Genomic DNA, 12,460 nt, shown 5'->3' on the forward strand with positions numbered 1-12,460 from the left:
CTCTCAAAACCTTTAGAGTATAGAGAGAATTCTTTTTTTTTTTTTTTTTTAATTCACATTTATAAACTATGGCATAATGGCAGAGACAGAGAATTAGAGGCTAATAACTTTAAGATGACTTATATCAGGAAAGATAAATAGGTACATACCTTTCCCTTGAAGTCACTAGCTCAAGCTTCCCCATCACCTTTTCTTTCTTCAGTTCAGTCATACAGCTTGCAGTCATCCAATCTGATTTCAATTTGCTTATTTTCTAAAATCCAGGTACTATCTTCATTCATGGGTAAAATAGGTAGTAGATTTGACCCGTGTATTAAAACAGCACACAGGTCAGTAAAAGTATATAATAAACATAAAAGACCTTTTGGTACAGGTCTGCAGGTTATAATCATCTTGAAAAAAGGGGGAATATGTGAGGGTAGCAGAGAGAAAGAAGGGTGACTTTCAAGTAAAGAATCTTTTGAATAAAGAAAGAAGGGGCTGTACTTCATCAGCATTTAGTATAGAGAGCACAAAATTCTGTATCTTTTGGCAAATTTTAAACATATTGTATCTCGGTTAGATAGAGTGGCTATCATTGCACTCATTCAGTTCAGTTCATTTCAGTCGCTCAGTCATGTCCGACTCTTTGTGACCCCATGAATCGCGGCACGCCAGGCCTCCCTGTCTATCACCAACTCCTGGAGTTCACTCAGATTCACACTCATTAAAGAAATCTAATTAAATTCAAAGATGAATTTAAATAATAAATAAGTAAATATATTTAAATAGGTAACTAGCACTGCTGCTTCTTGTTTCTGTAGACATAGATAAATACTTGAGCTGGTATGCAAACTGGCTGTTTATGCACAAGGTAAACCTAAAATAGCCAGAGGAGGCACAGAAGACCCTTATGCTAAATGCTGAAGGTGCGTTGCCTAGTACTTGGTGGATGCTTAATAAAATTTCTAAAAAATTTAACAAATGGAAGTGCTTAATTTAAATTCTATACACTTGAAATATTCAGTGTCAATGATAGCATTGTGTGTCACTAAAAAAGTAAATTTGATATTTCAAGAAAAACATTTAGAATAACAATAACAAAAAGTGAAACTATCTCAGAGAACTTAGAACTTTCTTTTCAGGATTCAGCATTTTCCCTCACATTTCTCTCCAAAGGATCATGGAAAGGATTCTTCATATGCCTGAGAGAGTTTTAGTCTGTGTCTCAGAATCTAAATTCCTAAAAATCGCTGTCCTGGGCCATCTCTAGATAAACAGCATAAAGGGTTTTTAAAAACTGAAAAGCCTGCTTTCTTAGGGCCTAAGCAGTACCTGATTCATTCTGATTTTGAGGGGATGGACGCTGAGGTTAAATAATAATCTAAATATGTCTGTTTTCCATTATAAACAGCCAGAGGCAGCAATGGGTGCTGCATACTATTTTCAACAAATGGCTGCCTAGGGCAGGATGAGGGAACAGGAGAAGCAGCAGCAATAACATTAGTCCCTGTACTTCCCATCAGGTCCTGCAGGCTTACACTCTGGATCAGGTAATGGCATGTATTATCACCAGGGAGGGAACGTGAGGTGGTATTGTATAGCACAGCACAATCTGGTATGCTTTTTGTAGTACTCTGTGCTGCCTTGCCTCTTTCATTGAAAAAAGCTCAGTGCAAGATCAAAAATACACTTTGAGGTGGATCTCTCTTCCTGTGATTTAGTCGTTGTACTTCCAATATTTTTCTCTATTCTGTCTCCTTAATACTTCCCTGGAATCACAGGCAAAAGTAAGCAAGTGGGAGAGATTCTGGGTAAGTCTGAATAGTATTTTAACCAATTTACCTTTACCTTTGAAAGAGAAAGTATGGATCATCCCACAATCATCCCACAACACAGTCCTCTTGTTCTTTGCATAGAAGATGACTGGGAAACTGGGCAAGGAGAAATATTAAGAAGCAAGAGATGTAGAGATCCCTAGTTTGAAACACGGAGGCTCATATTCCTCCAGAGAAAACAAGCCAGTAAACAAACACAAAACAAATAAATGAGAAAATAAATCATTGATCCACAGCTTGTTAGCTTTTGTAAAGGATTTGGTTTAATAAAACAGATGTGAAGTCTGAGATAGAAAAACCTAGATTTCACTTTGAATTAATCACTATTATCTTTCAGTTCAGTTCAGTTGCTCAGTCGTGTCTGACTCTTTGCGACCCCATGGATTGCAGCATGCCAGGTCTCCCTGTTCATACTTATTCTGCTTCATATATGTTATTTTCAGTTCAGTTCAGTCACTCAGTTGTGTCCGACTCTTTGCAACCCCATGGACTGCAGCATGCCAGGTCTCCCTGTCCATCACCAACTCGCGGAGATCACCAAAACTCATGTTCATTGAGTCAGTGATGCCATCCAATCATCTCATCCTCTGTTGTCCCCTTCTTCTCCTGCCTTCAATCTTTCCCAGCATCAGGGTCTTTTCAAATGAGTCAGTTCTTTGCATCAGGTGGCCAAAATATTGGAGTTTCAGCTTCAGCATCAGTCCTTCCAATAAACACCCAGGACTGATCTCCTTTAGGACAGACTGGTTGGATTTCCTTGAAGTCCAAGGGACTCTCAAGAGTCTTCTCCAACACCACAGTTCTAAAGCATCAATTCTTTGGCGCTCAGCTTTCTTTATAGTCCAACTCTCACATCCATACATGACTACTGGAAAAACCATAACCTTGACTAGATGGACCTTTGTCGGCAAAGTAATGTCTCTGCTTTTTAATATGCTGTCTAGGTTGGTCATAACTTTCCTTCCAAGGAGCAAGCGTCTTTTAATTTCATGGCTGCAGTTACCATCTGCAGTGATTTTGAAGCCCCCCAAAATATAGTCAGTCACTGTTGCCACTGTTTCCCCATCTATTTGCCATGATGGGACCAGCAGAGAAAGCAATGGCACCTCACTCCAGTACTCTTGCCTGGAAAACTCCATGGATGAAGGAGTCTGGTAGGCTGCAGTCCATGGGATCGCTGAAGGTCGGACACAACTGAAGGACTTCACTTTCACTTTTCACTTTCATGCATTGGAGAAGGAAATGGCACCCCACTCCAGTGTTGCCTGGAGAATCCCAGGGACGAGGGAGCTTGGTGGGCTGCCGTCTATGGGGTCGCACAGAGTCAGACACGACTGAAGTGACTTAACAGCAGATGGGACCAGCTGTCATGGTTTTAGTTTTCTGAATGTTGAGCTTTAAGCCAACTTTTTCACTCTCCTCTTTCACTTTCATCAAGAGGCTCTTTAGTTCCTCTTCACTTTCTGCCATAAGGGTGGTTTCATCTGCATATCTGAGGTTATTGATATTTCTCCCGGCAATCTTAATTCCAGCTTGTGCTTCATCCAGACCAGCATTTCTCATGAGGTAAGCAAATTAAACATCCTGGCCCTGTCCCTGGGTCAGGTAATTTAATGACAGTAACTTACCCTGGACTCTGGGATGCCTGGTCCTTTTGGAAGGAAGTGACATTCTGTCTCAGTATTCAAAGAAGATATATCAAGAAAGCTATATGGTGGATAGGTTTTCAAATAAGGGAAGTAAATTGAACAAAGTCAACATAGGCTAGAGGTATATGCTGTAGCTGAAATGTGCAAGTGGTCACCAAAGTCTAAGCATGAAATGCTAAGTTATGGGATACTGTGATCATATAATACATCATCCAAATGAGGATACTCTTGGGTGCTTAAGGAATGGAAAGAAATAACATGGGAAACAGAAGATAAAAACTAAAGTTTATTTTATTTAATGATATGCCAAGAAATTTGAGCTGTATATTCAAATTGATAAGGAGATTTTGAAGATACCAAGTAGGATTAAAATGTCTTCAAAAGTATCTATAGAAAAAATTTGCTTTGAAAAATACAAAAGGTTATGCAAATAAATGAGTGGATGTAGCTGGTAGTCTTTAAAAAGACAGCTAAGATTGGTAATAGGAAGGAATGACTGATATTAAATTTATTTCTGGATTAAAAATACAGCTTTTCCCCTGACTAAGGATAGAATACAGATAATATATGTGCTGAGATGACCTGGACAAAGTAAGAACTAAGAGACTTTGAGTTATAAGGAAATATATGTATCCAAGATAAGCTAGAGGCACACTTGAGAAGGTCACAAAGATGTTGGTAGATCGTGTGTTAGACATCATTATCTAAAAAGCAGAACTCAGTAATGGAGCTTATTTTGTCATGGGATAGAGGCTGAAATGATTTAGTCCTGGACTTGAAGAACATAAACTGTCTGTGGAAATTTAAGATAGAAGTATCTAGTATGCACTTAGACGGGATACTCATGAATTGTGACATAGATTGCTTATACATTACTTGTCTGAAAATTATCTTTATGTTGGTTACACCTGAGGTTATGAATCTAATTTTGCTTAATATTCAACATTATTCTGGAGAAGGCAATGGCAACACACTCCAGTACTCTTGCCTGGACAATCTCATGAATGGAGGAGCCTGGTAGGCTGCAGTCCATGGGGTCGGTGAGAATCAGACGTGACTGAGCGACTTCACTTTTCACTTTCTTGCATTGGAGAAGGAAATAGCAACCCACTCCAGTGTTCTTGCCTGGAGAATCCCAGGGATGGGGGAGCCTGGTGGGCTGCTGTCTATGGGGTCGCACAGAGCTGGACACTACTGAAGTGACTTAGCAGCAGCAGCAGCAACATTATTCAATCTTTCTCTACCTCAGTATCTTCTTTTATTTGCTGACAAAACAAAAACTACAATTTTGCAATTGTGGCTCTAAAATTACATTTATATTGTTTACAAAACTTTAAAAATATTCTGTAATATTTATTTATTCAGTAAACTGTGCATTTTCATAATCACTATTATTCAAAATTGTTGGTACTGTTATAAATGTAATTTTATGCCAAACTGAAGTCTATATTCTCAAGGATGATCTAAACTAAATTTATATATATTTTTTGTTTCTTCTCCTAGGGTACAAACTTATGGATGGAAAAAATAGAGTCTCTTTATTGAATTAGTTATGCTGGTTTCCAACAATTCATGTGTGCCCCCGAAATATTTTATTCTTAATGGAATTCCTGGTCTGGAAAGAGTACATGTATGGATCTCCCTCCCATTCTGCACAATGTATATCATCTCCCTTCTGGGAAACCTTGGCCTTGTGTATCTCATTCATCATGAGGAGTCCTTACATCATCCAATGTATTTTTTTCTGGCAATGCTCTCCCTCGTTGATCTCTTTACCTGTACCACTACCCTACCCAATGCACTCTGCATCTTCTGGTTCAATCTCAAGGAAATTAACTTCAATGCTTGTTTAGTCCAGATGTTCTTTGTCCATGGGTTCACAGGTGTGGAGTCTGGGGTGCTCATGCTCATGGCTCTGGACCGCTATGTGGCCATTTGCTACCCACTGCGCTATGCTACCATACTCACTAACCCTATCATTGCCAAAGCTGGACTTGTCACCTTCCTGAGGGGTGCATTGCTGATGATTCCTTTTCCATTCTTGGTTAAGCGTTTGCCCTTCTGCCAAAGCAATATTATCTCCCATACATATTGTGACCACATGTCAGTGGTGAAGTTATCCTGCGCCAGTATCAAGGTCAATGTCATCTATGGTCTGGTGGTTGCCCTCCTGATTGGAGTGTTTGATATCTGCTGCATATCTGTATCGTACACTATGATCCTTCGGGCGGTGGTCAGTCTCTCCTCAGCAGATGCTCGGCAGAAAGCCTTCAGCACCTGCACTGCCCATATATCTGCCATTATTGTCACTTATGTTCCAGCATTCTTCACTTTCTTTACCCACCGTTTTGGAGGACACGCTATTCCCTCTTCTCTTCACATCATTGTGGCTAATCTTTATCTTCTTCTTCCCCCAACTCTCAACCCCATTGTTTATGGGGTAAAGACAAAACAGATTCGAGACAATGTCATAAAGCTCTTGCAGGGTGAGAAAGGGGCAAGTACTCAGGACAAGTGAGATGAGATAGGATAAAGATGAATGAAAAACAACAAAGGAGAAACTCATGTGTGATATTGGGTCTTTTCTAAGAACTGTTTTATGCAACTATAGTGGTAAAAGTTACAGATAATTCTGGATGTATATTCCAGTGACTCCCCATATTTTTTTCCTCTATCACTAGTTTGAACCAAGTCATTGATATTGGTTCATTACAACTTTCCTCTTAATGTATTCATGTAGGATATTTTCTTAACCTTTTGAGAGTTAACTGTCTTGTTTGTGATTATAATCTTCCTTTGTTGTTCAATTGTTAAGTCATGCCCAACTCTCTTGCAACCCCATGGACTGTAGCCTGCCAGACTCTTCTGTCCATGGGATTTCCCAGGCAAGCATACTGGAGTGGGTTGCCATTTCCTTCTCTATGTAATCGTCCTTATGGATAAGAAATTAAATGGCTTTTCAGGACGTTTTCCAGGCTAGGCAGTCATTGAAGTTAAAATTCAGTTTATGAATTACACTGATAATATACAGGCAAAATGGCAGTCACTGATTTTTTAAAAAATGGCACTTAGTAAACATCATATTGTAAAAAGCATGCAGACCAATTTACTGAAGAAATAAATATGCAATCTATAGCTTAGCTTTAAAAAAAATACATGCAATATACATCTCAAAACAGCTATGTTGTTTCAGAATATGGATTTATTTTTCCTTTATTGATATTGAGGCTTTTTCTGTATTAAATAAAATGACTTATCTATAATGCCAATGGAAACTACATAAGTAATGCTCACAACTACCAATTTTATAAAAACATCTTGGATATAACCTCTCCACTGTAATTCCCAGTTTAATAATTTATTTTTCTTGGTTCACTGATAATCAATAATCTACCTTACTTCTCCCCTTCTACCTCAGGAGTTTCTAATGCAACATGCATGGAGGTGTTGTCCATGGAGCCCTGAGAACCTCAAGACCATTTGGGAAAAGATGTGTGAAGTCACAACAATTTTCATAGAAATATTAAGGCATTTTTTGCCTTTTTTCAGTTTCATTCTCTTACTAATGTACAAAAGGATTTTCTAGAGTCCATATGATGTGAGATTATCACTGTAAAAATTAAGGATGTCTACATTTGGAAGATCTGCATAGCACAGTGAGCCAATATTTCCAAATGACAAATTTTGATCCCAACCAGGGAATCAAATCTACATCTTCTGCATTGGTAGACAGATTCTTTACTGCTGAGGAATCAGGGAAGCCCTATCTCTTAATTTATTTGTGCTCTATTCATAAGAATTCAGCTCTTAAATATGAGATAAAAATCCTATTTATGTCCTTCATCTTTCCTTTTGATAGTTCTAGTGCTTATTATTAAAACTGAATTTACTGTTACATAAGAACAACTTTATGCTCCATTTGCAATTTATTTGAAAAATTCTCAATGATCCAAGCTGATACCAAATATTGTAGTATTGACCATAATTACATTAGACTTTTTCCAGAGTGAATTTTAAATGATTTCAATACATGAGAGTTTAAGTTTTGTGGAAACTGGGCTCATATTATTCTGTGGGAGACTTATATTAACACAAGAACATGGTCACTTATTTATAAGTACAGTTATCATACTACACGTTGCCTATTCCCATTTCTAAACTATAAAAAATGCCTCTTCCTCACTAGTCAGTTCTCAGTTTTATACCTCATTTCTTTTCCTAATATGATGGTTTGTTTCTCCAAGTAGATTTTCTTATCTAAACTGGATGAAATGCAGTCACAAGTAAATGCCTCTAGAAATGAAGCAAGTATATTAGATTCTTATCCTGAGAACAATGGAAAGGTAGGTGAAAAACAACCACTGTGATCATGAAGAACTATTTTCTTGTATTTCCCCCACTTCTTCTAGTTACAGGGGTTGATTCATACCTGACATCCACCATGAAAGAACCAAAGGATCCTATTTGCTTTTAGAAAAATCGCTACATAGTCATTATGGGAAGTCACACTGAATTGCAGTCTGAGAAATGGGCAAAAACATTTTCAGAAAATTTAGTCTTTTACAGCACTTCTGCCTTTAAATGTGGGGTGGAATCAAGCCAGGGTTTCTGAGGATACAATAATGAATTCAGGTACACTCAAAGTCTCTCTCTGCTTTATCCTAGCAAAACCAACAGCAGCAAATACCCTACTCTTAATCCCACGTTCATATGTCCTTTAATACCTTAGTTTCTGGATAGCAAAATAGCTGAATGCAATTGGGTCCAGGTGTTCAGGACATCAGTTAAAAAAAAAAAAAGCACTATTCCATAATAGCTGTACATTACTGTCCTCAACTTTTAAATCCCTTGATATTTGTACTATTGAATTGAATATTTAGAGATTAGGATGAGTGTTATATATCCCAGAGGAAAAGTGCAAAACACTCGAGATGCAAGTACTGGTATGGGAATTAAGCTAATTTTAATTAGAGAAGGAAAAGTGTGGAAATTTTCCATTCTTACTATGAAGTGATACATAAGTAAGAGCATTTTTTCATCTGCATGTTTCTATATTTGTGTGCTTTTGTCTGAGATATATAAATACAGAAATGAAAATGATCATAATTTAACGAGCATTAGAAATTTTAATATGTATTTTTACTTCTTTTTGTGTCAAATCTCTAAGCACACAGGTTGAAAACATTTACAATGTTTTTGAAAGTTTCAATCACTCACATGTACATTTGTTTATGTGTTCCCTTGTATATCTATCTTACTTTCAAGTGAGGATAATGATAAATATTATGACACTTTAGAAGTTCATCAAAATTTCAGGCTTTCTCTGCTTAGATATTAAGTTAGGGAAATTTAGATGCCCAAATTTGAGATAATAATGATGATGGTGTTAATATAAAAAACAATAATAAAGCACAACTGATTCTAATTTTATATTCTTTAATTAGACAATAAAAGTAGTAGGTCTAAATGTTTATGAATTAAAAGAATAAAAAAGGTTTCAGAATTAGATAAATCTAAACCTTAAATTCTATAGTGTAAAGAACCCCCGTGCCAATGCAGGAGACGTGAGTTTGATCCCTGGGTCGGGAAGATCCCCTGAAGGAAGAAAACTTCAAGAAGGAAGTGCAACCAACTCGACTTTTCTTGCCTGGAAAATTCCATGGACAGCGGAGCCTGACAGGCTACAGTCCATGGGATCAGAAGGAGTCGGAAATGACGGAGCATGCATGCACACATACCACATCTCTATCCATTCATCTGTTGATGGATGCTTGTGTTGCTTCCATGTCTTGGCTATTGTAAATAGTGCTATTATGAACAGTGGAGGGGCATGTGCTGATACATTTTTAGTGTATATTTTCTACATATGAGTTTGAAAATAATGCTTGAAAAATACCATATTAAAATATAGTTATGGCATTTTCAATTGACTTTATAGAATAAGCAAATTTTAAACAGGATTATTCATCAGTATTATAATTAAATAAAAGGGCAATCTTGTTTTTACATAATATATATAACATTTTTCTATTCCTGGACATATATGTTCCTTTAACTTATAGGAAATAATGCAATAAATACATATGTTGAAAATAAATTTTATACTATGTTTTCATTTTATTATTTCTTATAGAATTATTATTTCTTATAGAATTATTATTTCTTATAGAAGTGAAAATTACGTACCATCAAACTATCCATTTATATGATTTAAAAATGCACAGCACTATATTGACAGCGCTGTGCAAAGTTCAGCACTGTGTAATCCCAGAACAGTTTTAATTCCTCAAAAAGAAATCCATAACTATTCCTCAGTCACTCCAAATTAAACAGTGCCCCCAGCCTCTGGAAACAGTCCATTTACTTTCTGATTCAATAGATATACCTATTCTGGACACTGATATAATGAAGTTATACAACTTGTAGCATTTTCCGTATTTTTTTTTTTTCACTTAGCAGAATTCTTTCTTCAATGCAACAACATGTACCCATACTTTGTCCTTGTAAGGAATGATAATGATCTCTTATGCTTATGCTCATAAACTCAGCAGGTGATGGATATTTGGATTCTTCCTATTGTTTTGGCAGATAATGTTGCTATGAACATTAGTGTACATAGTTTTGCTTTAAATTCTGTTTTGAATATTTTAGATATAGATCTAAGAATGAATTTCTGAATAAGTTTGGAATTGTGCTCAACTTTTTGATTAGTTGTCAAGCTATTTTCCTCATTTATGATGTAACTTGAAATAGGGCTCCAATGTATCCACAAAGGTGCCATAACTTGTTAATATCATTAAAAAAGACTATAGCCATTTAAGAATATATAGGGTATTTTATTGTGGTTTTGACCTGTGTTCATCTAATGACTAAGGATGTTGGGGATTTCTTTCTGTGCTTGTTGGCCTTTGCATGTCTTCTTTAGAGAAATGTACATTCAAGTACTTGGTCTTATATTATATCTATTATTATAGAAAAGATAATAATACACATCATAAAATCAATGCACAAATGGCAGGAGTGAGTGTTAACCTGTCAGCAATTATATGAGAAATACATGGATAAATACTTCCATTAAAGAGAAGAAAATGGCAGATGTCTGTGCTAACGAATGCGATTAAATGCTGTCCAATGTTTAACCAGGACAACTAGGCAAGAAAATGAAGTGTTTATTCAACTTATCTTTCTCTTGGATTTCTTAAGGCGGTCATCATTGTGTTATTCTTGATGAAGATTTTCTTTGAAAAACATGGTTAAATTATTGGTTTTACTATTTTTTTTTGAAGTTTCATTAGCTGTAACCAATTACTTATACTAACTGGAAATGTCAGTGTTTGTTAATTCTTTTGTCATCTGCAATCCTTGGAGGATCTAGTATGTGTGTGTGTGTGTGTGTGTGTGTGTGTGTGTGTGGTGGAAAATTACAAAGGTGAGCGTCCTCTCCAAATTAGTTGCCTTTGAAATCCAGCTTAAACACCTTATATAAACCCTGTCTGAGCTCCTTGTTTTTGAGTACATAGACCATGGGGTTCAGGGCAGAAGGAAAAACATTTTTGATACATTGAGTAGAACTGGGATGAGGGGAAATGTCATTGCTGCACTGTGCGTAATGGAAATGATAATGATGGTTGTGTAGAAAAAACTGATTAGAATGAGGTGGCAAGTGCAGGTACTTAAGGCCTTGTATACAGCTGCTGCTGAATTCGGAGAAGGCAATGGCACCCCACTCCAGTACTCTTGCCTGGAAAATCCCATGGACAGAGGAGCCTGGTAGCTGCAGTCCATGGGGTCACTAGCAGTCGGACACGACTGAGCGACTTCACTTTCACTTTTCACTTGCATGCATTGGAGGAGGAAATGGCAACCCACTCCAATGTTCTTGCCTGGAGAATCCCAGGGATGGGGGAGCCTGGTGGGCTGCCGTCTATGGGGTCACACAGAGTTGGACACAACTGAAGCGACTTAGCAGCAGCAGCAGCTGCTGAATTCAGCTTTAACACAGAATTAAGAATCAAAGCATACATAGGATATAAAAATCAAACTCAAGTCATTACCCATGAATGTCCAGGGGAGAAATAGCTGGTAGATACTGTTGATTGTCCTGTAATCGCAGGATGGACTAGTGACGCCAAGATTAGAGCACAGGCAGTGCTCAAGTTGGTTTTTTGAGCAATAGTGTCTCTGAGGAGCCAACACAGGCACTGGAATGGTAAGAAGGATGTTTCTGAGTGTCATGAACGCAGTGGCTTTGACCACAAGAGTCAGTAATTATGGATGAATAGTGTAGTGCTCAACAAATGGCTATGTATCTATCTACAGCCATGAGGACAAAGATTCCTGATTCCATGCCCATAACACAATGTATGACATACATCTGCACAAAGCACTCAGGGAGACGGATGGTGCTGGCACTGAACCACAAGATGACCAAAATCTTGGGCATGATGTTGGTAGCCAGGCCCGTGTCACCACAGCCAGGATGCCCAGGAAAGAATACATAGGCCAGTGCAGTGTTGCCTCCTGATTGGTGATGATCAGGATAAGGATGTTGGCACTGAGAGCTAAGAGGCAGAGCAGGGGCAGGGGCAGGGAAAGCCAGTGCTGCCAGCTGTGAATGCCTGAGATCCCAACAGAATGAACTCAGAGACCTGGATCTTTGAGCTGTTGGAGTGTCTGAGATCCTGGAACATCTTCACTAAAAGGAAAAGTATTCAACATTACAATCTTAAAAATTTCTCTGATAATGTTTGAATAGGAGTTACCTGGATCCATGATATTGTAGGTAGTGATGGCAGGGAGTTACTGTAATTCTAAAATTCTGGTAAAGAATCTGCTTACAGTGCAGGAGACCTGGTTTCAACCCCTGAGTCAGGAAGATTCCCTGGAGAAGGGAATGGCCACCCACTCCAATATTCTTACCTGGAGAATTCCATGGACAGAGGAGCCTGGTAGGCTACAGTCCATGGGGCTGCAAAGAGTCAGACACTGACTGAG

General features: G+C 37.7%; 1 protein-coding gene and 1 pseudogene across 1 annotated transcript; one reads left to right on the top strand and one right to left on the bottom strand.

Annotated features, from left to right (window-relative positions):
- The first annotated feature begins 5,018 nt into the window (after positions 1-5,018).
- LOC129628161 (olfactory receptor 52N5-like) lies at positions 5,019-6,063 on the top strand. Its single transcript, XM_055547586.1, has one exon. It carries the CDS (start codon positions 5,019-5,021, stop codon positions 5,982-5,984), a length of 966 nt encoding a protein of 321 aa, XP_055403561.1. The 3' UTR covers positions 5,985-6,063.
- A 4,850-nt stretch (positions 6,064-10,913) lies between these two features.
- Positions 10,914-12,156, bottom strand: LOC129627762 (putative olfactory receptor 56B2; annotated as a pseudogene).
- Positions 12,157-12,460: the final 304 nt, after the last annotated feature.

The sequence above is a fragment of the Bubalus kerabau genome, chromosome 15 (assembly GCF_029407905.1).
Source record: "Bubalus kerabau isolate K-KA32 ecotype Philippines breed swamp buffalo chromosome 15, PCC_UOA_SB_1v2, whole genome shotgun sequence".
NCBI classification, from domain to species: Eukaryota; Metazoa; Chordata; class Mammalia; order Artiodactyla; family Bovidae; genus Bubalus; species Bubalus kerabau.